Source organism: Apteryx mantelli, chromosome 3 (genome assembly GCF_036417845.1).
Source record: "Apteryx mantelli isolate bAptMan1 chromosome 3, bAptMan1.hap1, whole genome shotgun sequence".
Classification (NCBI taxonomy): Eukaryota; Metazoa; Chordata; class Aves; order Apterygiformes; family Apterygidae; genus Apteryx; species Apteryx mantelli.
Window position 1 is genome coordinate 121,080,153 of NC_089980.1, and position 24,473 is coordinate 121,104,625.

General features: G+C 42.8%; 2 protein-coding genes across 2 annotated transcripts; one reads left to right on the plus strand and one right to left on the minus strand.

The window, feature by feature from the left end:
* Positions 1–4,168: 4,168 nt before the first annotated feature.
* On the minus strand, positions 4,169–10,913 carry CMPK2 (cytidine/uridine monophosphate kinase 2). The gene is made up of 5 exons (XM_067294608.1): positions 10,326–10,913; positions 10,074–10,188; positions 9,067–9,268; positions 7,164–7,397; positions 4,169–5,504 (listed from the first exon to the last, which is right to left on the minus strand). Exons 1-5 carry the CDS (start codon positions 10,911–10,913, stop codon positions 5,384–5,386), a joined length of 1,260 nt encoding a protein of 419 aa, XP_067150709.1. The 3' UTR covers positions 4,169–5,383.
* Positions 10,914–18,204: 7,291 nt separating this feature from the next.
* Positions 18,205–23,368, plus strand: RSAD2 (radical S-adenosyl methionine domain containing 2). Its single transcript, XM_013955027.2, has 6 exons — positions 18,205–18,568; positions 18,706–18,867; positions 19,260–19,489; positions 20,561–20,710; positions 22,578–22,610; positions 23,194–23,368. The coding sequence occupies exons 1-6, from the start codon at positions 18,205–18,207 to the stop codon at positions 23,356–23,358; spliced, it is 1,104 nt and encodes a 367-aa protein (XP_013810481.2). The 3' UTR covers positions 23,359–23,368.
* Positions 23,369–24,473: the final 1,105 nt, after the last annotated feature.

Here is a 24,473-nt window from a genome sequence, read left to right on the forward strand (position 1 = left end):
CATGAACTACTTTACTAAGAAATATCAATATTGGTCTTATGAGAACAGACACAGTTATGAGATCAGCTCCTGTAAAAAATATTGCTGTAGTCTGAGAAAGCTTGAATAAAAATATTAGCACAGAGACTTTTTTTCCCCCAATTTGACACACAATCCTTTCAACCCATTCTGGAGTGAATACTAAAAAAAGACTTAAATTGTTTGGGCTTTTTTCTGGAGGAGGAGGAGGAGCGGGATGGGTGTTCAGGGGTGTCGGAAGTCCGTGCTGTGTCTCCTGCCAGCCCTTTGGACTGTAGGTGGGAAAGGAAGGCCCCCTGGGAGCTGCGGTTGGCAACCAGAACCGCAGGGGCATTCTCTGCTGGGGTTGTTCACCCCGAAAGCTCATACATAGCCTGGGAATGAGATAGATGGAACTGGATCCAGGCAGACAGACTGCAGTTACAGCAGCAACGCAGTATCTGCTCTGTGCCAATACACCAAGATCTCCTTGCATCAAAGGGTGAGACTTGTTAGCATGGTACATCTAGAGATTCCCATCTGTAGCATGGTACATCATACTCTTCCCATCGAATGTAAGTGTGGCTGATACCCACTAGAGCCAAGGAACACTCTCATTTGCATCTGGACCTTTATAAGTTTATTGATGTCGCTGCCAAAAGCCTCGGGGTCCCTGGCCCAGGAGACTTGCAGCTGTGGGATCTGGTCTTGATTCTGCAGTTCTGTCTTTCATTGTTTCAAGGAAAGATATGCACACTTGATCACAGAATATTTCATGAAAGGAAAACTCAAAGCCACAGTAAATATGCAGATTGTATTAACCTTTCACCTGTACAGCGGGCCCCAGGGAGAAGGACTGCAGCAGAAAGAGTAAATTACCCCACTGGAGTTCATTTTGTACCTGCCCGGTACTTAAACTGGGGCTTTATTTGGCTGGCTCTTTTCATAAGCAATGAGTTTGCAGACACAGGGACATTTTCCATCATATTTCACTGGCTTTGGAGTACATGACATGCACTGTCTGTATGGCTGAATAAAAGGTCATGACTGACCAGCTGGTAACACAAAATGCATTTTTACACTAACGACAGGGTATTCTAGCTTTTGTTTCACATTACAATGACTGCATATTTACATAAACCCTACATCTGTTTAGCTTAATTAAGCCAGAGGGTGATGATCTTTGTCTTTACAAAAGAGCTCATTTAATTTTATTGAACATAGTTTTCCATTTAAAAGATCAAAGTCAGCGCAGCCCCCTGCAGCAACAATTCAGTCTTATGCATTTCTTCAAATATTCAAATTAAGAAAATAGAGGAACTAAGACTGAAAAAGCTAATGAATTTTAACAGACAACTAGCAATTATTCATTTCTTAAAAAGAAAAGAAAAGAAAAGAAAATAAAAGAAAAGAAAAGAAAAGAGAAAAATCTTTGGGGCCCTTTATTTACTATGGGCTTGAACAAAAACATTTTTCCTTCCATCAAAGTTCCATGGAGTGTCCTGATTCTCCTACCTCCAAAACTGTCAGGCATTGATAGTGGATGCAGCATGCACATTTTTAGGCAAATATCGGGAAGCTGGTAATGTTATGGAGGGACTATGTAAAATATGGATCAGCGAGAAAAACCTAATGAATCACTGGATCTCCAAATATTATGTTAGTTTTAGGAATTCAGCACAGTGACTTCTACTTCATGAAACATCAGTTTATATATAAAGTTGCTTGATATCCCTATGGGAAATAATGATAAAAATCCTCTGAAATTGCATCTCAGATGGAAATAGATACATCATGTCTTCTGAAAGAGCCTGTTTGTCATGTCCTCGCCTCTGACTCCTGGGGAATTAGTCTTTGTCTTCTAAACTTTTACTTTTGTTGGGGGGCAATGGCTGAATACCAGCCTTACATTTCACTGCTAAAGCTTGATATTTGCTTAGGATTGTTAGGTATCGTTAGTTAGGACAGATAGGATAGAGGTTTAGACGCCTCTCAACCTGACAGCAACATTTATTGCTCGCAGGACAGGGTGAGCAGCTGGGCTACCCCCCATTCTGTGGCAGGATGGGACACAGCAAGCACCACAATCCACTCTTCCCCCTGCCCCATCTCTCTGAGAAAAGCCTGGGATCACGGACCAAAAGGAGTTGTGGCATGTTCCAGACTAGCCCTCAATCTGGACACTGGGGAAACGGGACTCCAAGTCATGCTTTAGTGTTCGCCTGCCCTGAGTTGATAAGCCCGTGACTTATTTCTTCAGATTCTCTTCCTGTCCCATTAGTATAATGGATTAAAGAACCAAATTCTGATTTGGCTCCAAGCAAACCTTTCCACTCCATCTGTAACATACAAAAGATTAGGGGTGCATCCACATTAGCATTTCAGTTTGGATCAGGGATGCGCTCCTTGAAGTGGTTTTTGAGATCATCCTGCCTTTCCACGCTTTGTTTTGCATCATGGAACAGTTCTGGTGTGTGTGAACTGGACTCTGTCCGGACGAAACTAAACCAAAAGATATGGTCTAAGGAGCGTACTTAGTGTACTACAGCTGCTGGTGTGAGATCAGTCCATGTGACCAGACTAAAGTTAGTCTAAAGTAAATCTCTGAAATACATGTAGGGCACACATTGGGTCCTCGGCACCAGCTCTTCTGCTCTACCGATCTGCCCTACTTGTTCCACACCATCTGCTAACATTGGCATAGCCCAAACAGGCTGCGTGTTTGTTTTTCTAACTCTCTCACTGCTTAAATGGGCGACTAGCGCCATTTTAGGCACCATATGGTAACCCTGCAGGCCACCAGCTGGCACTGTATGGATGAACAGGTCACCCAAATGTCTTGTGTCATATCTGGCAGCCCTATGCAGACATCTCAGATACCGTAGGGAGATACTAAAATCCTTAGGGAGGACTAAACTGGCCCAGGATGTCTGTGTTTGGGCAACTAATACCATCTTATATAAGTATCTATTGCTCCCTAGACCGAAAAAAAAAAAAAGGAAGTAAATAAGGTTAAAGACAGAAAAAAAGTGATTAAAATACTATGGTGAGTTCTGTAAAGTAAAATATAATGTCCTGTAAAATTCTCTGATATAAAAGGATGGAGAGGTTTTTCTTTTTTTTTCTAATAACTAAAAAGTACAAAAAGTTTTACCTTAGACCAATGAAAGTATTGTTTTATACTTCCAAGAAACACCTCCATGTTATAAATATTTTTCTTTGCTCAGTAAGGGTTGGATTCACTGACTTTAATAGATCTACTGAGAAGTTTGAATTCAAATTTATGCCTATGTTGCTTTGCCCGTCTCAGGCCTCCGAATGCTCTTAGGACTGTAGTATCAGGATCTTTGCAGGATCGAATCCTAAAGCCATCTTTGTGCTAGTAATTAGAAAAATAGCAAATTAGTAAATTTACCAGAATAGTAATAAATTAAGCACACCCTGGAGTGATCTATGCTTTGAGGACAACTGACAAAGAGCAGCCTCCACTGTGCTAGTTGACTCCTGGCCTCCGACGTAGCTTGGCCGCAGTAAGGGGACAAAATGGGAGCGCTCCAGCTGCTGCCCCGACCACGGGACCGTGCTGGGGAGCCCAGCGCTCAAGGGCCAGCGCTGGCTCACACGCTCTGCTCCCCGCTTAACCGAACGCTCCTGCTCCAAAGCTGCGGAAAAATAGTTCCATTTACTAAGACATAGCCAAAATTCCTGAATCTGCGTGGAGTTATTTGGAGCCTCAGATATTTCAGCAATGAAACCAAAATCCTGACCTCTTGTGGCCGTTAAACTTCCCAGCAAAATAATTTATAACACAAGGCACATTAAGCAGGTGAACTTCTTGCTCAGTGTAACACGCACTGCACTCCTCCCCTGTCCGGAGGGCGCTTCAGTTGGCTATAGTTCTTTCAACAGTAAATTGCTGTGTATTCATGCTGCTTCTTCCCCACATGTGGCTGCATATCAGGAGCCAGAACAAACCTCTTAATTTGTTATACACTTTCCGAGAGCATTGGTAAAGTTAAATATTAGTAAAGTCTTTTTAGACACTGTGGACAAAAATGTGGCAGAAACGTGAAGCGGATCACCTGCAGCTATGTACTTCTACTCACACTGCATGTGTGGTGAATCCCAGCAATACTGCTATACAGATAGTAAGCCAAATATAACAGCACACTTTAACAGTAAGTACAAATTTATTACATTAACAGCATATAATCAAAAATATTAATCAATACATTAATAAAACATATTTAAATTAACAATATGATTTTTGGAAGTTTTTCTTTCTACCATCTTCCCCCCTTGCATATACAGATTGGATACAGGAACCATAATTCTGAGTACATTTTTACTGACAGGATAGAGTTATTTATAACTGTACTTAACATACGAAAGCATAAGCAGTGTTTTAAATAAAATGTCATTTTATTTAGGTTCTTTCTTGAACTGCTGTTCATGTCTGACCTCAAAAAGACTTACGCATATGTTTTGTTTCATACTTAAGAATAATGACAATAAAACCAACATACATAAAAATAAGCCTTTGCAGAACTGAGGTCTTGACAGTTGCCTGCTTTCACATTCAGCACATGGGGGAAAAAAAAAAAACAAGAAAGCAAAGGTACAATCATTTCCATTGCTCAAATTTTCTATGATTTTTCATTTCACATTCTCTAAAAGGAACAAAAATTCACATTAACAAGCTTATTAATCAGATAGAGAAAATGCTGTGCAGAGAAATATTTCAGTAATTATTTACCAAATATTTTTAATTTCAGATTCCTCTCAGGTCTCTGTTTCTAATATGTCAGCATTCTCCCATTTCCCTCTGAAATTAATTGATATTTCATTTGCATATGTCAACAGGCTTGTCAACGGGCTTAGAGGCCTAAATGCTTACTGGCCCTTATTTACTACATATTTTTTAGAGGATACCCATCATAGCAGTGACTGCTCATCCTCTATACCAGCAAACACTTGGCCACCAGCTTCTTTGTTCCTAAATGTTATGATCGTTTTATTGGCTTTCTGCTGGATTAAATTCCAGCATCTCCTTCTGCATCTAATATTCTTGCTGTAATCTACTGAATTTTGGTACATAGCAAGAGCAGGAGCAGGTTGTCCCTGTGATGATGCAACATGATGACATCTTGAAATGTCAGCGCTGCCCTCATGTACCTAATACAACACGTTTGCGGCTTTGCTAGGAATGCTGAACAACACAGGAGCTGCATTTTGCCCTATACAGAAAAGTATACTAGGCAACAGTGAAACAGACAACCTGCCACGATTACTGTAGACAGAAGAAAGAAAAGATTCATCCATGGAGGAAACACACTGCAGTGTGTTTTCAGGTAGCAGAAACAGTGCTGTTACACAGAAGTTGTTTTCACAGAGCACAGTGTTTTTTAATTACTTTTAACACTGTCTTGAGAACCTCTTCCTTGGAGGGGCTGGCATCAACCTCTTGGCATGCGGGATTCACCATCCTTCTGTATGATTCTTCAACTCTAAAAACGAAACAAGAGAAATGAAACCACAGATTGCAGGGATGTGAAATGGCATAATTAGTTATGTGTCCCAGAAGAAAGTATTGGCACTGTGGAGACACATAAAAAATGTAATATGAAGCTAAGAACGAAATCTGCTGCAAAGAGCAACAAGTCATTAGTAACTATTGTGATGAGAACCTCAAAGTGCATAGATTCCATGACACTGAGTCACAGAGCCCTATCAATATTCTCATGTCATGATATTAAAGTTTGTGCTTTTGTTTTTTTTTTTTATAGCTTGGGCACTGGAAACGGTACAGTTTAGCAGCACACTGGACAGCCTGCTTCTAATGCAGCCTGAGCTGCATGTATTCAGAGCCAGCTATGGTGTCTGTACATTATATGGCATGGCATTGTGTAGCTGTGCTCACTGATCTAAGCTTGGAGTCACTGGAGAATTGCAGAAATGTTGCATCATTTAACCCTTTCCTGTAATCAACTTTGCTAACCCTCCATTTACCAAATTCTAATTCTTCACTTACAACCAGCTGCTTAAACTGAAAATAGTATGAAAACCTCCTTGCTTAGAGTAGAAACTTTCTCATAACACAGAGCTCTCCCATAGTTAGCTTCTGAGGATATGAATGAGCAACGAATATCATTTTCTCTGTTCCCACAAGAATTAATAATGTCAAACATTCAGGCCTCAAGTCATAAAAGCAGTCGAGCAAGACTCTGAATGTTCTCATGTCCAGGTTGACATGATTAAAAGACAGAAATAACCAAAGGTTTTTGTAGAGGCAATAAGAAGTAGCAGAATTAAAAAAAAAAAAAAAAAAAAGATTCTGAAATGTCATCATGTTCCCTTAGCTCACCCGTCCTTCTGCAGGTTCAATTGTATGTGTCTGCACAGAGCTTATGTCAAAATTAAGCAATAGATATTCTTAACGTATGTCATCTCTGGAAATGTTAAATCCTAGAAGTGGGTTTCAGCTTTGAGATTTGTAGGTGCAGGCACCTATATTTAAGCATCTGCCTGGAAAGGTCTGCATGTGCACTATACAGATGGTGTCTCAGCTTCCACTGGAGACAATGACGATATAATCAATATAGTCAGGGAAGCCTAGACAGCAATTCAGCTCATCCCGAAGTGGGATACCTAGCATGCAATTCAGTTGCCTCAACACATTTATCTACTAATGCTTGAGATGCCCTAGAGTATCTCATTTAGCTTCTAGCTGCTAGTCCAGAAAGGGTCCATAGGGTGTGTCATATCTGCCAGCCTCATGCAAATGTCTCATAACCCCAGAGTATATGTTTACTCAAAACACCCCTGTGATATTCATGACTCATCAGGTGTCACATAACGCCAAGCATGTCACACGGACACCAAAAAGGAATCTGAGGAGGAGAAGCAGCAATGCCAAAGACAGTATTTTGATTCTGAACTCCTCCGCAAGAGAATGAAATTCTCCACCTGCAGCTTTCAAACATCTTTAGTGAGAAATGACAGAATTTACTCTCCTTGTCAGCCACGAATTCTTACTGAAAAAAAAACAAAAACAAAGCCTAAACATATGGAAACCATTCTCAATAATGTGAGCAGAAGGACATTTTGCTACTGAGTCCGAAGGAGCTGAGATTGCCCCCACCCTCTTATTCCTCATTAAAGCATACTTTTGGCGAAACAAGCTGTTAGCCTCCAGTTCAGCTTCCTCCTTTGTTTTCTCCAGCCCTCGGCCCTGCAGCCGCCGGATCCTCTCTTCAGGGCTGAGAGTCAGGAGAAGAACAAGATCAGGCTTAAGCAGATCCTTAGGCCACTGGTACACCTCATGGTGAGCTGGTGGAAGATCCTCAACTTTCCCATTTATTTCAGTGGCAATTGCATAGGCAGCTGTGCTGTGCCAGTATCTGACAGGAAAATACAAAACGGAGAGAGAAAATTTAAAAAGGACACTAATACTTCAGTAATACAGAAGGCAGGTCTCAGTATGACCATAAGTGCAATAATGACTAGGTAGGTGATCCTGTGATTTTGAAGGGAACTGTAAAGAATGATTCTGTGCCATCAGTTATTTCTTAAAATAGCAATAATACTCAATAAAATATTTAGAATTACTGTGAATTATTAATTAAAACATATGCCAGAAACTATGTATTAGGCAAACAGTGTTCCAAATACTGCTGTCAAACACTTTCTTCTCATGTAATGAGACCAAAATGAGAAAGAGTTACATTATATGTCCAAATCCAAACATCAAGCCCATTTTTTGTGGTTCCAATCATGCCACTTTACGCAACATATTTGGCAGAGAATATACAGTTTTCAACCATGAAAGACAGAACTTTATTAATGATTGTGCATTTCACCAGTTTATCATTGCAACCACCACAAGGTACTGTATCTTATGTAATTTAGTGGTTTTGATGATGATTAAAAATAGCACCCACACACCTACAAACAGCTTCTGTGTATGTTTGTAGGGGAGAGGTTACAGTATATCTACTGAAGTAAGTAAGGAGTTTCAAATTGCATCAAGACTTTCTTTATTAAGAATAATACTGAAAGCTGTGTATGCAGTGAAAATAAGAAAAGCCATAAATAAAACAAAACCCACAGCAGAAGCCTCAGTAACAACAACTCTCACTAAGTTCAAATATATGTACTTAGTAAGTCCAAAAAGGGCTTTTCATCCAGGTATACTGCTGGAGTCTGATGTCAAAAGAATTCAGTTCCATTTAAAGCCACTAAAATGAGAGACAGTTTTTTTAAAACATGCTCAGTACCAATTTCTTCCAATTTACCAATTTACTTACCAACTGTAAAATTAATATCTAGATGTTCAGAAGGGACTGATAGGTTAAAATGAGAAAAAGATTGCTTTGAAAATGAAGGCTATCTGCTCTTGGGTAAATCTGATCTTTCAGATGTAATGAAAGGGAAAAAAAAACAGAAGCAGAAAAAAAATTAAAATAATATAGAAAAGAAATTGTAACATAGGATGATTTACGAAAGACTTGTGAAATGAAAAATGGAGGCAAAAGTCAAAAGTAAAAGAATCAGAAAAAAATTATAATAATGTTAACAAGTGAGTCAAGGAAATAAATTGCAGTAATCATACTTCTGAACAAATAAAATGGGCAAATTAAGTGGCTCTGTGTACAAAATGAGAAATAGACTTACAGCTTTACATCCTGAAAGAGTGAGTCTACCTAAAATTCAGTCACTCTGATCCAGAGATATCTCAAAGCCTTCTCAGAGGTAGCCACGCTCAGCCGTCTGCACTCCGGGCCCTGCTTTGGGTCGACCTGCACGGTATGTGCCTCCACTGCTTCTGACTGAAGACGCAACACTTTGCAAGTGTGCTAAAACCAGTTACGAGCAGTATGGCAACAAAAACCCCACACTTGACTCTTACCATAGGTATTATTCTTCAGAAGACTTGCATTTATCAGACTACATGCAAAGTGGCGCTCCCAAAGAGAAGAACCCCAGAGAGTATCACTGACAGGTTTTGCTTGCAACACTGAATGATTGGGTGATGGCACTGATATAAGAGGATTTCTTAAATTTACAAACCTGTCTACAATCACAGGTGATTGACTGGATGCTTTTGCTATTTCTGAAGCAAGAATGTAGTTGCCCGCAGCATAAAATGTCCTTCTAATGAGTGTTGGTTCGTTATCAAATGTTGTCCTCCACTGGCTGATGCAAGCTGGTGGTGACCTCAACAGAACGGCATTCAGAGCATCCTTAACAGACTCGGTTACAGTGGTTTTGCCTGCATTTCATTTACAAAAGGAAATATTTGTCATATTGCATATCAGATACAACTGACTTTTAAAAACTGGAAAATGCTCTTTTCATTTGGAGCACATGTTCTGACACCTGACTATGTATCTTCAGAATATTGTGACACAGTTTTCAGCAGAAAATGATTATGAGTCTGATTCAAGGACTTATTACTCCACTTCCTACACTAAGGGCCTTCTCTCCTCCCTCTTGCCAGCTGTCTGTCTTCCCTCCTTTAAATGCATTATACATGCCAATTTCTCTACATAACCTTTCCAGTGTTTTCCTAGCTGACAGTCTACGTGGATGTTGCCACACTGGTTAATTTTTATCATCACACTGTTTACCCAATGCATTTTTTTAGCGGGGATTTTCAGTTCTTTTTAACTGAAAATACAGAAAGCAAAGTTATTCAGAAGGAAACTTTTTTTTTAATGAAAAACTGCTACCAGTTTCTCAGACTATCACTGTTTCACTTCACTTATTTGAAAGTTTTATGAGAAAATCATGTTTCCTAATCTGCACAAGCAATTTAATTTCCAGTACTCCACCTTTTGTATTCTTTCATTTATATAGATAAGGAATTCATCCACTGAATGAAAATTAGCATAGATTGTTTGATATGCTCAAATAAGGGAAGACAGACTGATATTTATAATCACTAATTCATCCAGGTATGCCACAGGTTTTCATTTTTTTTGAATTCTTAAGCCTTACTCACGGATGAAAGTCTGGGCAATCATGATTTTCAGCTATTTATCACCTGCGATTCTTCATTCCCATCGCGCTCTTACCTGTTGCATCCAGCCCCTCAACGACTATGACGGGAAACTCCCCCTTCTCTGGGTGCCGGGGACACTTCTCCAGTATCTCGAGCACAGCGCTGGCCTCGGGGATTACGGATGCGCACTGCAAGGACAGATTCAATCCTTTACTCCCCCCGCCTGCTAACTAGACGGCTTCCAAGTGGCGGGGCTGGGAACGGCACCGGGAACGCCGCGCCCGCGCCAGCCCCGCAGCGCGGCTCCCCGCAGCGCGGCGCTCACCTGCCGCAGGCGGGCGCGGGCGGCGGGCGCGGAGGGCGGCAGGGCGCCGCCGCGGAGCGCGGCCGCCGCGGGGTGCAGCGGCGGCGCCGCGGCCGCCACGACCCGCGCCCGCCGCAGCAGCCGCCGCCCGCCGCCCGCCGCCAGCGCCCAGAGCCGCTGCCGCAGCGCGCCCCGCGCGTCCGCCTCGTAGACGGCCAGCGGCGGCCGCGGCGCCGCCTGCGCCCGCAGCAGCTCGGCCAGGCGCCGCCCGGTGCCGGGCGCGCCCCGCGGGTCCTGCAGCAGGAAGCCCCTGCGCGGCCGCCTCCGCGGCCCGTAGCAGAGCAGCGGCAGCACCCGGCACCCCGCCCAGCCGCCTTCCCCCAGGCGCTGCTGCAAGCGCCGCAGCAGCCGCGCCGCCCGCACGCCGCCGCCGCGGGCCGGCGGGACGCACAGCGAGTAGCAGCGCGCCGGCGGCGGCGGGAAGCAGCCCGGGGCGGCGGCGGCGGCGGCGGCGGCGCCCGGCGGCGCCAGCGCGAAGTGGAGCAGCTGCGCGCCCGGCAGCTCCACGGCGTAGCGCGGCGGCTCGCGGCGGCCCCGCGGCGGAGGCATCGCGCTGCGGCTCTGCGGGGCCCGGCGAGCAGCGCGCCCGGCAGCGCCACCGGGAAACGAAAGTGCGGCGAGGGGCGGCGGCGGCGGCGGCGGCGGCTGGGCAGCGCAGCGGGAAACGAAACTCGTGCCGGCAAGGGCCCGCAGCACAGAGCCCTTTTCTGCTGCCTCCCCCCCTCCCCCCCCCCCCCCCCCGCGGTTTTAGGGACACCGAGGGGAGCGTGTTTGGTGCAGAGCGGGGGATCACGCTGAGCAGCGTGAGCAGCACGCAGAGCCCTGAGGGTAAAATGAATGGTCTTTTACAAGCCTACAGTGTTTTCATAGCTTTATGATGGCTTTGAGTCCAGACTAATGTCTTTTGGCCAATTTCAGCTTTCATCGATTTGGAGGCAGGAACCAGAAGCATTGCAAATAGCTGTAATAGTTATTTAGTTTCATGACAGCTGCTGTGAGTGATATTGTCCAAAATGTGGATTTCGAGTTTTTAAAGTATATAACCCGAAGCAAAAGAGAACGTGCACCTCTGTAGAAGTCTACTTTGCTCTTTCAATTGTTAGAAAGCTACCACTTAGAGATACATATGTGTAAGCTTCTGATGCATCTTCTGAAAGAGTATATTCTACAAGAGAACATATTTTCTGACAAGAGATTCTGCAGAAACTTGATATCCTCCTCTGGTCAGCTTCAAGCATGTTGCACAAATATCTTTTGTTTGGCAGGTCTGCAGGGAGAATGGAACAGCTGGTAGGCAGTGACAGCCTAGCTAGAGATCAGCTATATCAGTTGGAAACTGTCAATGCTAAGGACACCGGTGAAAGGCTGGGCCAGGGCAGGAACTGGGAATACAGCCATGAAGGCTTTTCAAATACAGCAGGTACTAAAACTGGCTTTTTCAAGGCAAAACATTCCCTTTCTCGTATCTGAGAACTCTTGCACTGTTTCACATCACTCATAAGCACATGGCGACGGATTCTGGGTATGGATGGCAGAAGACGTGGTGAGACATGGTTGGTTATGTAATAAGCCAATAGATACTAATTTTAACAACATAAGAAAATGCACTACTGAGTCAGATTAATGGTCCGTCTAGCCCAATATTTTGTCTCCAACACTGATAGAAGGACATGCTGCACATGAGCTGACTTATTTGTGGTCTCTTCCCCCAGTCCTTGTGCTTCTTCAGCATCCACAGTCATTGGATTAGGAATGTTCACCTGTTCCTTTTAGCACCTATTAATGAATCTGTTGTCCATAAGTCTGTCTAAATCCATATTTGACTCTGTGACACAGTCTACCTCCACAAATCCCTGTGGCCCCAAATTCCAGCAGTGCAGACCTGTTGTGTAGAAAGATTTTTTTTTAATCCATTTCAAACTCATATCCTACTGGTTTCAATAAATACCCACTTCTAATTGTATTGCAGGCTTGGTGAATAACAGTTCCACGTTCAGCTTATTTATCACCTTCATGATTTTGTAAACAGTGCTCAGATGTCCCCCTCAGCTTCGTCATGTCCGAAATGAAGAGCCCCTATCCCTTGTAAGGCAGCTGCTCCATTCACTTCATAGTTTAGTTACAGGGATAACTTTAACACCACGAGGTCCTGCTGAGATGTGGAGACCAGAACTGTACACACTCCTCAACATACGACTATGTATACCAAGGTATTACAGAGCAGCAAAATAATACCTTCTGCCTTGTTCTCAGTGCCTCTCCAGATGGTACCCAACTTTTTGATGACTTTTTTTGATTGCTGCTTCTATTAAGCCAATGATTTCAGTGGCTCAGTAGAGCCACTACTGAGCTCAGCATTATGTAAATGTGGTTTGGATTTTTTTCTTACATGCATTAGCTTACACTGAATCTCATCTGCCACTTACTTGTTTATTCAGTTTTGTGAGGTCCAATAGTTCTGTAGCCAAGTTTCACTTGAGAAAATTGGTTCTGTCCTTCACTGAGCTATCTAGGTCATTGCTCCACTGTTTTTCCAGCTTCCTGATGCCACAGTTGCCTTTCCCCTTCCTGCTGAATAAATGGAAAGATTTTACTTTCATTTTGCCTTTTCCACGCCCTCAACAAACCCCGTGTCAATGTTTTGATCTGACCCTCCATGCAAGCATACTTAAGCTAAGTTGCTGATGCTTCATTCCTCCTCATATGCTTGTGACGTCATTTATAAGATGCCTGTGATATCTACCGTACTGGCTAATTTCCTAAAAGTGTCTTGCAAGATTTTAGGCCCTTCCCATCACATTATATACAAACAGTTCAGGTAAAAATATGGGAAACCACAGTTGCTTTCTGTCTCCAAGATGGATCTTTGTCTATATTTAAAGTCAGTATAGAGAGTATGAATCTGTTTTAAAATAAATATATGCTAAGCACTTCTCAGTTTCTTCACAAGGACCATTATCATTTTACATTCTGTAGAATGTGAAAGGATGTTTTGAAGAGCAGATGTGCTAGTTATGTAAAAACCACTATTCTGCTGTAACCTCTTCATATCTTTGAGGACCTGTTTTGCTTATATGTAGCCACAGGGAAGAAATACAGTCACAACAAGAGGCAGTATGACCATTCAGCCACGCTGTGATCCACACAAAGTGGAAAAGAAAAAAAATAATGTGAAAATAAGTCAGCCTATAGCTTTACAAATATATCTAAGTGTAGTCTTGTAGTGTAGATAAACAGCTGTCTGAGACACACAGCGGGAAATTAGAGAAATTACTTAAGTTGAAGGCCTGTACGATTACATAAAATACACAAGAATGGGAAATGGCTGTTTTCATGCAGAATAAACTTTAAAGATAGTAAAGATAATGATATGGGGATAAGATCATAAGACCATAAAAGTTACAATGTCAGGTGAAAGACCTACCTATCCCATCTGTGCTGATGACTGCTGCCAGATATTTGGGGAACAGTACAGGAAGAACACAGCGGAGAGATTGTCTCCTGGCACATTGTCCCAGATTCTAGGAGGCATCTCTTTAAATACTTCCTGAGCTGGAGCTCATGTATACATCATCGTGTATTAGGGGCCCGTGGTGGACTTCTTTCATACGTGCCTAATCTGTGAGTTCATATTTAAATTGCAACGTCCTGTGGCAATGTGTTCCATAGCTTCACTTCATGTCTGATTTAACTTTCTGGTTAGCAGTTTCGGTGGGAACTCCTTGGGCTCTCGTATCACAAAGAGGAGTGAGTCATTGCAGTGCAAGGTCCCTGGACACAATTCTGTTTATAGTGCTGCAGATGCAGTGGGAGAGGGAGAATTTCCAGCTGGGAGTGGAACAATAAGGAAAACATTTATCAAGTGCTAACAACCATGGCTGCCATGGCATGACATGCCTGGTTGTCCTTGGATCATTTCAGGGAATGGTTCTCAAATTGTACTCTGCTGATGGTCCACAGGACTGGCATGAGAATGGCTCCTCCTTATATCAGGAAGTAAAAAACATTACTTATGTTATTGGTTCATGTCAGTAATTTTTTTCCTGTCAGGATACTGTCTGATTGGAACTGAAACTAGCCACACTGAAGAAAGTAATCTCTTTATTTAAATAAATACAAATAATTTATTTAGATAAATAATATATTCTTGTTTTAAATTTTTGCCTCTCTAGCAATTAGAGAGCAAAGCAGCATTATCTGTGGATACTATTTTTCCAGTTGGATGCTTCCATGCTAGTTGTGTACCTTTCTATCATCAAGTACACCATTATTTGAATAACTATATTTACTTTTAAAAGATTCTTTTAGTACATATTTACAAAACTGAAACATTCTGAGTACTGTGACCCTGTCCTCCCACTGCAGGATAACTTCCATAGGAATCAAAGGGAAGGAATCAGATCTGCTACCACTTTCAAAGAATATCATGCTATTTTTGAGCCTCCTCTAGAAGGTTACGGGCCAGAAAATCTGATTACAGTTCTTTCTTGAAAAAAATTATTGTAGATTCAAAGCCGTTGTACAAAAATGCACATCTGTGTTTTCTCATAGGTCTCACCAGAGAGTACATGAGCTAGAAGAACAGTTTGGAAAGTAAAATGCAAATGCCTTTCTTGGTGCTGCTAGGACTTGTACATCTGTAGGGGGAACATGTCCTGGTCTGTAGTTACTTTGTGGTGACAATTACACATGGCCTTTACAGGTAACACAGAGAGTGTTGTCTGAAAACATACTCAGGAGATAAGTTGAGGCAAAAAGATGAAGAAAGCTTTTATAATTGCCATTTTGTAAGGTAGCATAGAGAAAATTATGGAGAACAAGAAGTCTCAAGTAAGCTTGAGTATCAGGTTCTCTGCACTTTCTGTTCCCTGAGATCCTTTCATATAAAAGCATCTGAAGAATAGCAGTGTTCTGGTCTACTGGTTCTTCGAACAGCAGTCTTCTGCCTTACTCTTGGCATCTTTGTATATCAGATGCAAGTCTTGTGCTGAGAGAAATTGGTAATCATTTAGGATTTTTTGATACTTTTGGAAATTACACATTTTGGACCTTATTTTCCTATCCAGCACTTTGCCTCAGCGCTAGGCAAAGAGCTCAGGGGCAAGGCTACAATAGATTTAAGTCACTTTGCCAACTTCATGGCTATTCAGTGGATCTTCTGTAAAGCCCAAACTTGCAGAAGGTCAGGAAAGTTACTTGACAAGGTGAGCTAAGTGATAAGTTTGTCACCTGCAAGAACAAGATCTCTATGCATGTGACCGCAAGGCGGGCAAGAGCGGGTCGGATACCAGCGGAGAGGGATACTCAGGGGGTTAAACAGGATAGATTTAATAAAGGATTTACACTACAGACTGCACAGGGAGCCCTGGGAACTGCGAGGAGGGGTTGCCGATGGGAGGCTGCTGGAGGTACGGGTCAGATGCACAGGCTGGACGCACAGACAAGACTTCCCCCATTGTTCATAAGGGCCCCTTAAATCTCCTCGAACTGTTTCCTTATCTCAGCTGTGCTAACCTTGGGTAGCTACTGCCCGGGAAGCAGCTAGACGTTGTTGACAAAATGGAGTATGCATGCCTGGCCCTGATGGGAATTTGGTCAGTGTGTAGTTTCACATGCTGGGCCGGCTACCACTTACTCTGCCAGTCACTGACTCCTCGCCAGATCTCCCACAGGTGTTCTCACTACAATGCAAAACTAATTGCATGTCAGAGGCTGTGGCTTTGATGGCATATGTATATGCATGCACACATACAAACACAGATGCACGCAAACGCACTGAGTATTTCTTGTGATGCATGACTTGAAAAGTGTTGTAACTGTCTTTAAGATGTTGTATCTACCAGGAGTTTTCTCAGTAAAAGATTTTAAACTCAAAGGAAGGGAAAAGGTTATACTGACTGCATCTGCATTTGCTCAACTTGACATGAACAAAAGTTAAGAATGAGGTGAGAAAGAAATTTGAACTGGGGCCAGAGAAGGTATGAAGCTAGAGAGAGTTCCTAACATGAAGCAGAAAGGATGTGTGAGCACTAGGGGGCAACAGAGGGTACTAGACTTCTCCAGACTAACTGAAACGCTGAAATAACCAAGGAGCAAATTCAATGTCAGGTCAGTCTAAACTTGCATTGCATTGCTTTTCTCCTTATGCAATTCTGTTCTCAAGCTTGTGATCAACAAACCCTTTCTCTTATTACAAAATCCTGCTTTCATCCTATGCTTGTATCTTATGTAACCTCAAAGAAACCGGAAGGACCCACAGATCCATGGTTGCATGTCCAAATAGTCTCTACTGACAAGCTATGGACAATTTTGGAAGCCTTGGGAACTGAAATGTTTCCCATCATGCTGCAACAGTACGTTTGTGAAGCAGTAGTAGCAGGGCTAGATACAGGAAAAAGTCTCCCTTCCTGCCTTACTGGCATGAATCAGTTCCAACAGGAGAGCTGATAGAGAAACCAAATATTACCTGAGTGGGAAAACCTGGATTAGTTTTTCACTAATCCAGCCATTAGTGGGCCAGTAGACCAGATCTAGGAAAGTGAAAGAAATGTGATGGGAAATTAAAGATAGCAAATAACAGTACTATTCAACCTACCTTTTTATGCAGAAGCAAGTATTGTTTCACATTAAAAGTGGCAAATAGGATTAAGCTAATTCTCCTACTGCTTTTTTCTAAGGGGGAAGAAGAATCCAACCTGAGGCCAAGTCTGTGCTGCTGCATTAGCAGTTCTGGCAGGTAAATGGAAGTGAGTGAAGCTCAAATATAAACCTGCTAGCCATCCCACAGCTTGTAGATGTTCAGATTTGAGTGTTTGTGATGTATTCAGAAAGAGTTGGCTCAGGATCTCAGCAGTATAGCAATGCTGACATTGGCCAAGCAAGAATGAGGACAAACCACCCAAAGGAGAAAGGCAGCATGCGAGGCTGGCAGGCTGTGGAGGGCATCCTGGGACTGAAGACAGCAACTGTTGCTGTAACATAAGCCTCGTGAGTCCTCTCTCATGATAGCTGTTGTATCATGAAGGACTCAAGGACTACAGGAATTGGTGCTTGGTCTCTCTTGGCACTGCCAAGATAGGTGTTCACCTGCCCCCGGCAATTTGGCACCTCAGGCAGCTGCCACCTTTGCTCACACTATATTCAACATTGTGCCGTAGCTTTGCTTGAAGTGCTTTAGGCAGCATTTGAGACCAAGAATTAAATATACGTCAAGCACTTTTTTTCCCCATTAACCTGCAGCAATCTGCCTCCCTGACCTGGAGTGCTGTGCAGACCTGTTTAAACTCAAAGAGCTCACGGCTGTCCCTGAGAAGGGTCCCTTTCACCAGTCATACCCTCTTTAACTGGGAGAACTGGAGCCACCGAGATCACACAGATGCAAAGGGGGCCTCTGGTGTGAACAGCCTCGGTTTGCCCCACAGCAGGTGCCCGCAGCCCTGCAGGTGACATCCACCAGCGCCGGGGGTGCACGGTTTCAGGACCGCGGGCGCTGCTCCACGCTGCGCGGCGGGCCGCGGCCGAGGAGCAGGGCGCAAGGGGGACGGAGCAGGTCGCAGCCGCGCTGGGGGGGCCGCGGGGCCCGGAGCCAAGTTTCCTTTCTGCGGGAAAGGAAAGCGAAACCGAGAGTTTCCCCGCGCCGCGGCACCGCGGGGCGGGCCACCGTCGCCGCGCTCTTAAGTACGGGGGGCTGCGCGCCTTGCTGCAAGGGGCGAGCCGAGCCGAGCCGAGCCGAGCCGAGCCGAGCCGAGCCGAACCGAACCGAACCGAGCCGAGCCGAACCGAACCGAACCGAGCCGAGCCGAGCCGAGCCGAGCCGCGCCCGGCCAAGCCGAGGCAAACGATGCAGCTGGGCGCGCTGAGCCGGCTGGCGCTGGCGCTGGCGCGGGCGGTGTCGGCGCTGCGCGGGCGGCTGGACGCGCTGTGCTGGAGCCTGGCGCCCTTGTCCCTGTCCCTGCTGCTGTCGCTGCCCCTGCCCGGCTGGCGGCGGGTCTCGGCCCCCGGCCCCAGCGCCGCAGCGGGGCACCGGCGGCAGCGGGAGCAGGAGCAGGAGCGGGACGGGGCGGCCCCGACGCCCACCAGCGTCAACTACCACTTCACCCGCCAGTGCAACTACAAGTGCGGCTTCTGCTTCCACACGGCCAAGACCTCCTTCGTGCTGCCCCTGGAGGAGGCCAAGCGGGGGCTGGCGATGCTCAAGGCGGCGGGTGAGTCCGGCCGGACCTAGCGGCGTTACACAGAGGTTTTAGCGCTGCCGCCGCCGGGCACGGGCGCCGCCCGAAAGGGGAAGGCTCACAGGCAGGGAGAGGTTCACGGCATCCTCCTGTCTCTGGTCCTCTCCTAGGAATGCAGAAAATAAACTTCTCGGGAGGAGAACCATTTCTTCAGGACAGAGGCGAGTTCGTGGGCAAACTGGTCCAGTTTTGCAAGAGGGATTTGAAGCTACCAAGTGTCAGCATCGTGAGCAATGGCAGCATGATTAGAGAGTGGTGGTTCAAGAAGTACGGTAAGGAAAAACCGACATGCACAGAAGCACTGACTTGGTTTGGGAGCTTTCGCAGTGCAGCCTTACAGCAAGATTTTTTTTTTTTAGTGCAAGTGGGAGATGGTTTGTTAGTGGGTCGCTTACAATAAATGCAAAACGAAAGTAAATATCAGTGAAATATTGTTAATTATATGTTGTGAACATGTGCAGTTTGTAATATTGCCTCGTTGGTATAATAGTCTGATAAAATCAGAGTATGTCCATCATGCTGGGGGAGGGTGTGGTGAAGATGCTGCTGCTGTGGCGTTTGTGGTTCGTTTGTGACAGATCATGAGGAACTGAAAGTGGGCAGACGCTTGACAACCTTTAACTGAAGCTATGAATGTTAATTAATTTTTAAAACTTGTTTTCAGGTGAATATTTAGACATATTGGCGATTTCTTGTGATAGTTTTGATGAGGAAGTCAATGTTTTAATTGGCCGTGGTCAAGGAAAGAAGAACCATGTGGAAAATCTGCATAAACTGAGACAGTGGTGCCGAGATTATGCTGTTGCTTTCAAAATAAATTCAGTCATCAACAGATTTAATGTTGAGGAAGATATGAATGAACAGATCAAGGCACTCAACCCTGTGCGCTGGAAGGTAAAGTAGTATATATCATAGGTTATCTTCTGCTCAGAGAAAACTAATGGGGAAGTGAAATTCTGGAATTGTCTGAACATCTAACTACCTAAGTTAGCCCTCCAGCTCCAACTGGGGGTGGTATAAGCAGAATTGTTATTAATGTTACATGGTGCTGAGGCAAGTTCTGTCTCTTTTTATACTTAAATGGATCCCAGTATGCCAAGAATCTTTTCTGTTGTGATATTTCCAGGGAATTACTATTTCAGGCTATATAGGTCTAGTTGCTTATGACAGTAAAGATAAGATAGAAGGTCTTTAATGAAAATATGCCATAGTTTAGAAAGAATGAAGAAAAGTTAGTGTACAATGATACATTAGAGTTAATATTAGCATTATATTAGTGTACACTGTACATTAATATTCTATTATAGAAAATATCATAACTATAAAATATACTAACCACTAATACTCTATTAGAAATGTATTAATTATGTTATGTTATTGGCTTGAGAGCAGGTAAAGATCATGTGCCTTATAAACATGGGAGGACCTGTGGAATAATTTTTCAGCTGTTAGGACCCACTGGGGTGATAGAACCCATATAATTCCTGTATGCTAATTGTACACTATTATAATTTAATAGAAACAGCTTTGAATTGATATACAAGCAATATTTTCCAACTAGGAAAAAAAATCCCTATAGGTGAGATCTTGGTCCCACTAAAGGAGCATAAGGAAGAAATGACATGCATTTTAATTTATCAACTTTCCTGCCCTACTTTCTGGGATTGCAGACCACGTTGGTGGCAAGGGCACCTTTTCCCCCAATTCTGTTCTGACTGTGTTTGAGGACTTTGTCCTTAGAAGGAAGCTGTTAAGTAGAGAAACTATTCCAGTTAATTTATGAAAAGTAACTCTACACTGTGCCCTTTGTGTACTATTCACTTATCACAGTTTGTGTCAGTATGGCTCCACTGACAGGAAAAATTAAAGACAGGTACTGTCACTGAAGGCTTTAATAATCATGGCAGTCTCATCCTCAAGGCAAGTAAAAACGTAAACTCTTCCTCAGGTGCTTTTTGTCTTCAGGTATTCCAGTGCCTTCTCATCGAAGGGGAGAACTGTGGTGAGGATGGTCTGAGAGATGCAGAAAAGTTTCTTATCAGTGATGATGACTTTGAACGATTCCTGGATCGCCACAAAGATGTCTCCTGCTTGGTACCAGAGTCTAATCAGAAGGTAAAATTGAAACTGGCTTTTCATAGCTTTATTCTAGCAAATTGGCTTAAGAACTAGATACTTTCATGATTATTAACACTTTTCCTATTAATATTGGCTAAAAGTACTACAGTACCACTCTCGGCAGCTGGCTTTGTTTTGGTGGCAGTGTTTGTACTTTTCTGTAAGGCTTCCTGTTGAGCACAAAGGCATTGATCCCAATTCTGTGGAAACCAGTGGGAATTCTGTCAGAGTGTGGTGTGGTGAGATGCTTGGTTACCTGGGTGTTCAAAGTATCAGCACAGAAACTGTAGAAAATGGATTTTCTACATTTGAGCTCTAAACAGTTAACCCCGCAGGAATTGAAGAGCTCTGCCCTACCAGGTCACAAGAGTCTGATAAGGCTGACTGTTAACACAAACACGGTTTATACTCTAAGCACAGTCTCCTAATAGAGATTCACCGTGCCATCACACTATGGCAGTGTCACTTACCTATGCCAAGTAAGGATATCATCCCAGTCAGCGTTATTTTGGGCATCAAATGTATTTTCTTTCAGAGGAGCAGGAACTAGTATTTGTGCCTGACGCATCTTGCTAGTAACTCCCCTCACAGTAAAGTGAGGGGCATTTTTAGCATTGTTGATCTGACTGCCTTTGGAGTGCATTTTCAAGCTCTGTGTTCATGAGGAGACTTCTTGAGTGACTGCAAAACCTAGCTGGTTCATATGCTGAGCTGCCATCTAGCTTAGGTTATCTCCAATAAAGGATTTTAGTACCTGATGGTAGAACCTGGAACTTTCTGTTAGATGCCTACAAACTCTCTATGTGGCATGAGTGGAGTTAGAAGGCTCACTGTTTAGAAAGCTTATGAACTGAGTGAGGAGATACTAAGTTTAGCCAGTTAAGTCTAGTCTTAAATCTGTCCTCTTTCCTTCCTTTTCCTCTCCAGAGATTAAGGCCCTCCATTTACAGTTTACTTGTTTTAAGTAAAGTGAGCTCAAGTGAGCAGACTGGCTTGTCTTATTAGGTAACATCTGAGTGGGTAACACACTCACCTCAGAGGAAAGAGATTTCTGCTTACCTTAGCCTAGGCAAATATCTCAACTACTAGGAAAGTGTCTAAACTGCCAGGCTTTAGACTATGATGACTCCAATCTTCCTGCTGAAGTTGTACCACTCTGCAGCAAAGTGTTCCAGATTAGCTGTGCCAAAGGAAGGAAGAGCACACGGAAGTGGGACTGTGTAGTCCAGTGGAAGGCATTTGGTGGGTGGCAGGACTCATCAGAGAAGGGATTTAGAGGAGAAGCCAGAACTATTCCTGCATTTTTGTATTCAAGAAGTCCTACCAAAAAAAACAAAATAGTATGTTTGGTTCTTCCTTCCCATAGTGGAAGAGATGTTGTTTCTAATTTCTGTCAAGATTGTGTGGAAGATGGACCCCAAATAGATCAAACAGACTTCCAGGCCTACACAGCAGCAAACTCCAGATACCCAGAAAATTATAGGGGTCAGGTAGGAGGTGCCTAGTTAGCTGGGCGAACATATCTTATTTCAACCGTTGGCCTATTTCCTGGTGCAGGAAAACCTGAGAGCTTTTTGAGCTGGGAGATTGCCACTAACATATTTGTTTACTAGGGTCGCAATGAAACACCCCAGCATGAATGGCCACATCATTTGTTTGGAAAATGACCTAATCATTCCAGTATGTTAAAAAAAAAAAAAAAAGGTTTGATCCAAGCTCACTGAAATCAGAGGGAAGACATCAACTGGTTCAAAGATTTGGATTACACTTTGAAAGAATAATTATTTGTCTTGGCCTTGATTTTTCACTTGAATGGAGTTTTAGTTTGTCTATTAACTTAAGCTTTTCTTTTGATCTGTTACAGATGAGAGACTCATACCTCATTTTGGATGAATACGTAAGTCTTTATTTGATCCGTTATATTCGTCTGTTAATATATACCTATGTATACAACAGTGATAACCACTTCAGTTTACTATGTGTTCTATAAAAGAATTTTGACCATGTGGTATAAGGAATAGATATAATTTCTTTCCTTTAAGCATATTCAGAACTGGAATATAAGTATGGCCTAAGGAGGGGTCCCCAAATGCATCAGGTTGTATGTGTGATCATTGCATTGTGAGTGTAGAAGTGTATCTTACACATCTTTTTAGACAAGCCATTGCTGTTTTTTTTTTATTATTATTATCTAAATGTTTGCTCTTCAGTTACATGCAAACTAAGTAGGTTCTTTGAAACTTAACTTTGAGGACAAGTTCTAAATTTTTAACCTTCAGCATTTTTGGTATGACTTTGTTCTTGCAAGGTTGTATGAGTATGAGCCTTTGAGTCTTTCTCAGGGCAGTGAACAGTGAAACTGTTCATAGGCAGGTAACTTAAACACACATTTGTGGGATTGCAGTGCAAATTATTTAATTCTGTACAAAAACTAAGCTTTACAAATTGAATTTCGAAGGTCTTACCTATGAATTTTCTAGATGCGTTTTCTAAACTGTACAAATGGGCGAAAAGAGCCTTCCAAATCTATCCTGGATGTTGGAGTAGAAGCAGCTATACAATTCAGTGGATTTGATGAGAAGATGTTCCTAAAAAGAGGAGGAAAGTATGTGTGGAGTAAAACGGACATGAAACTGGACTGGTAACTCAATTAAATGAGTTACAGCAAGTGCATTTTGTGAAGAAAATGTGTATATGTCTGTGTATATATATATATATGTATATATGTATATAAAATGTTTTTAACTACACATGGTATATTATACAGATTGATGTTCAGTAACTCTGTAGGTGAATATTTTAATGTTTTTAGAATGTAGATTATGTTATTATATATTGTTTGGTTGAACATTACCAAGTACCAATACAATTTTCATATAAATAGACCCCTGAAATCTAGTTACTAGTTTATTGTATGAAGGACTGTAAGGGCAAACTGTTAAGATAACTTATCACAGTTTGTGTCAGTATGGCTCCACTGACAGGAAAAATTAAAGACAGGTACTGAGACAACTGAAGGCTTTAATAATCATCTATAGCCATCTTCAATAAATCTGTTTGCAATAAATCCAGAGTTAATAATACCAATAACCTCCCCCCCCCCCACAACAATAATGCCACTCGGGAAATAGTTTTAAGATAATAGATAAGTGTGCATGCAAGAAACAAAACAAAACAAAAAAAATCCCAATCTCTAACTCACTGTAAACAACTGTAATGACTGATAAGTGGAAACTCTTATCAGGAAACATTTTCTGTATAGTTCATATGGAAAGGTATATTGCAATTCCTTACAAGATCACAAGAGGGCCAATTTTGAAAGCAGCCCTGACTTTTTCAGGATTAATGAGGGTCAGAATCTAGTTATCATTATCTCTAATAAAGAATACATCAAAAGGGAAATCAAGATTAAAAATTGGCAATTTTAATTCCTAAACTCGTAATTGTAGAAATGTTGTTCTTCTCCCTCTCCTGCATATACTCACACAATATTTGCAAAAATGTTGGGGGATGTAATTTTCTGTAAAAACAATGCTGTGGTCATGATATTGCTCCTCAAAACATAAGAAATGCATTTATCCAATGGTGAGCAACTTCTTATTTCACATTGGCAATGACCTTTACTCTAACAAATATTTACAGTGAAAACAATGTTTGCTTTTTTTTCATAACTTCCTCCATTTCCCTTTTCTCCACCAATCTTTTTTTGTTTGTTTGTTTGTTTTTCTCTCCTCATATGTACAATTCTGTTGAAGATTCC

What these genes read in the sequence shown, in the direction of transcription:
- CMPK2 (XM_067294608.1), bottom strand. Translation starts at nt 10,913, where the DNA reads ATGCCTCCGCCGCGGGGCCGCCGCGAGCCGCCGCGCTACGCCGTGGAG. An exon ending in TGAGGGGCTGGATGCAACAG is followed by an intron (nt 9,269 to 10,073) that starts GTAAGAGCGCGA and finishes AATGAAATGCAG; the next exon opens with GCAAAACCACTGTAACCGAG. An exon ending in TCACCTGTGATTGTAGACAG is followed by an intron (nt 7,398 to 9,066) that starts GTTTGTAAATTT and finishes TTTTCCTGTCAG; the next exon opens with ATACTGGCACAGCACAGCTG.
- RSAD2 (XM_013955027.2), top strand. Translation starts at nt 18,205, where the DNA reads ATGCAGCTGGGCGCGCTGAGCCGGCTGGCGCTGGCGCTGGCGCGGGCG. An exon ending in GTGGTGGTTCAAGAAGTACG is followed by an intron (nt 18,868 to 19,259) that starts GTAAGGAAAAAC and finishes ACTTGTTTTCAG; the next exon opens with GTGAATATTTAGACATATTG. An exon ending in ACCTCATTTTGGATGAATAC is followed by an intron (nt 22,611 to 23,193) that starts GTAAGTCTTTAT and finishes TGAATTTTCTAG; the next exon opens with ATGCGTTTTCTAAACTGTAC.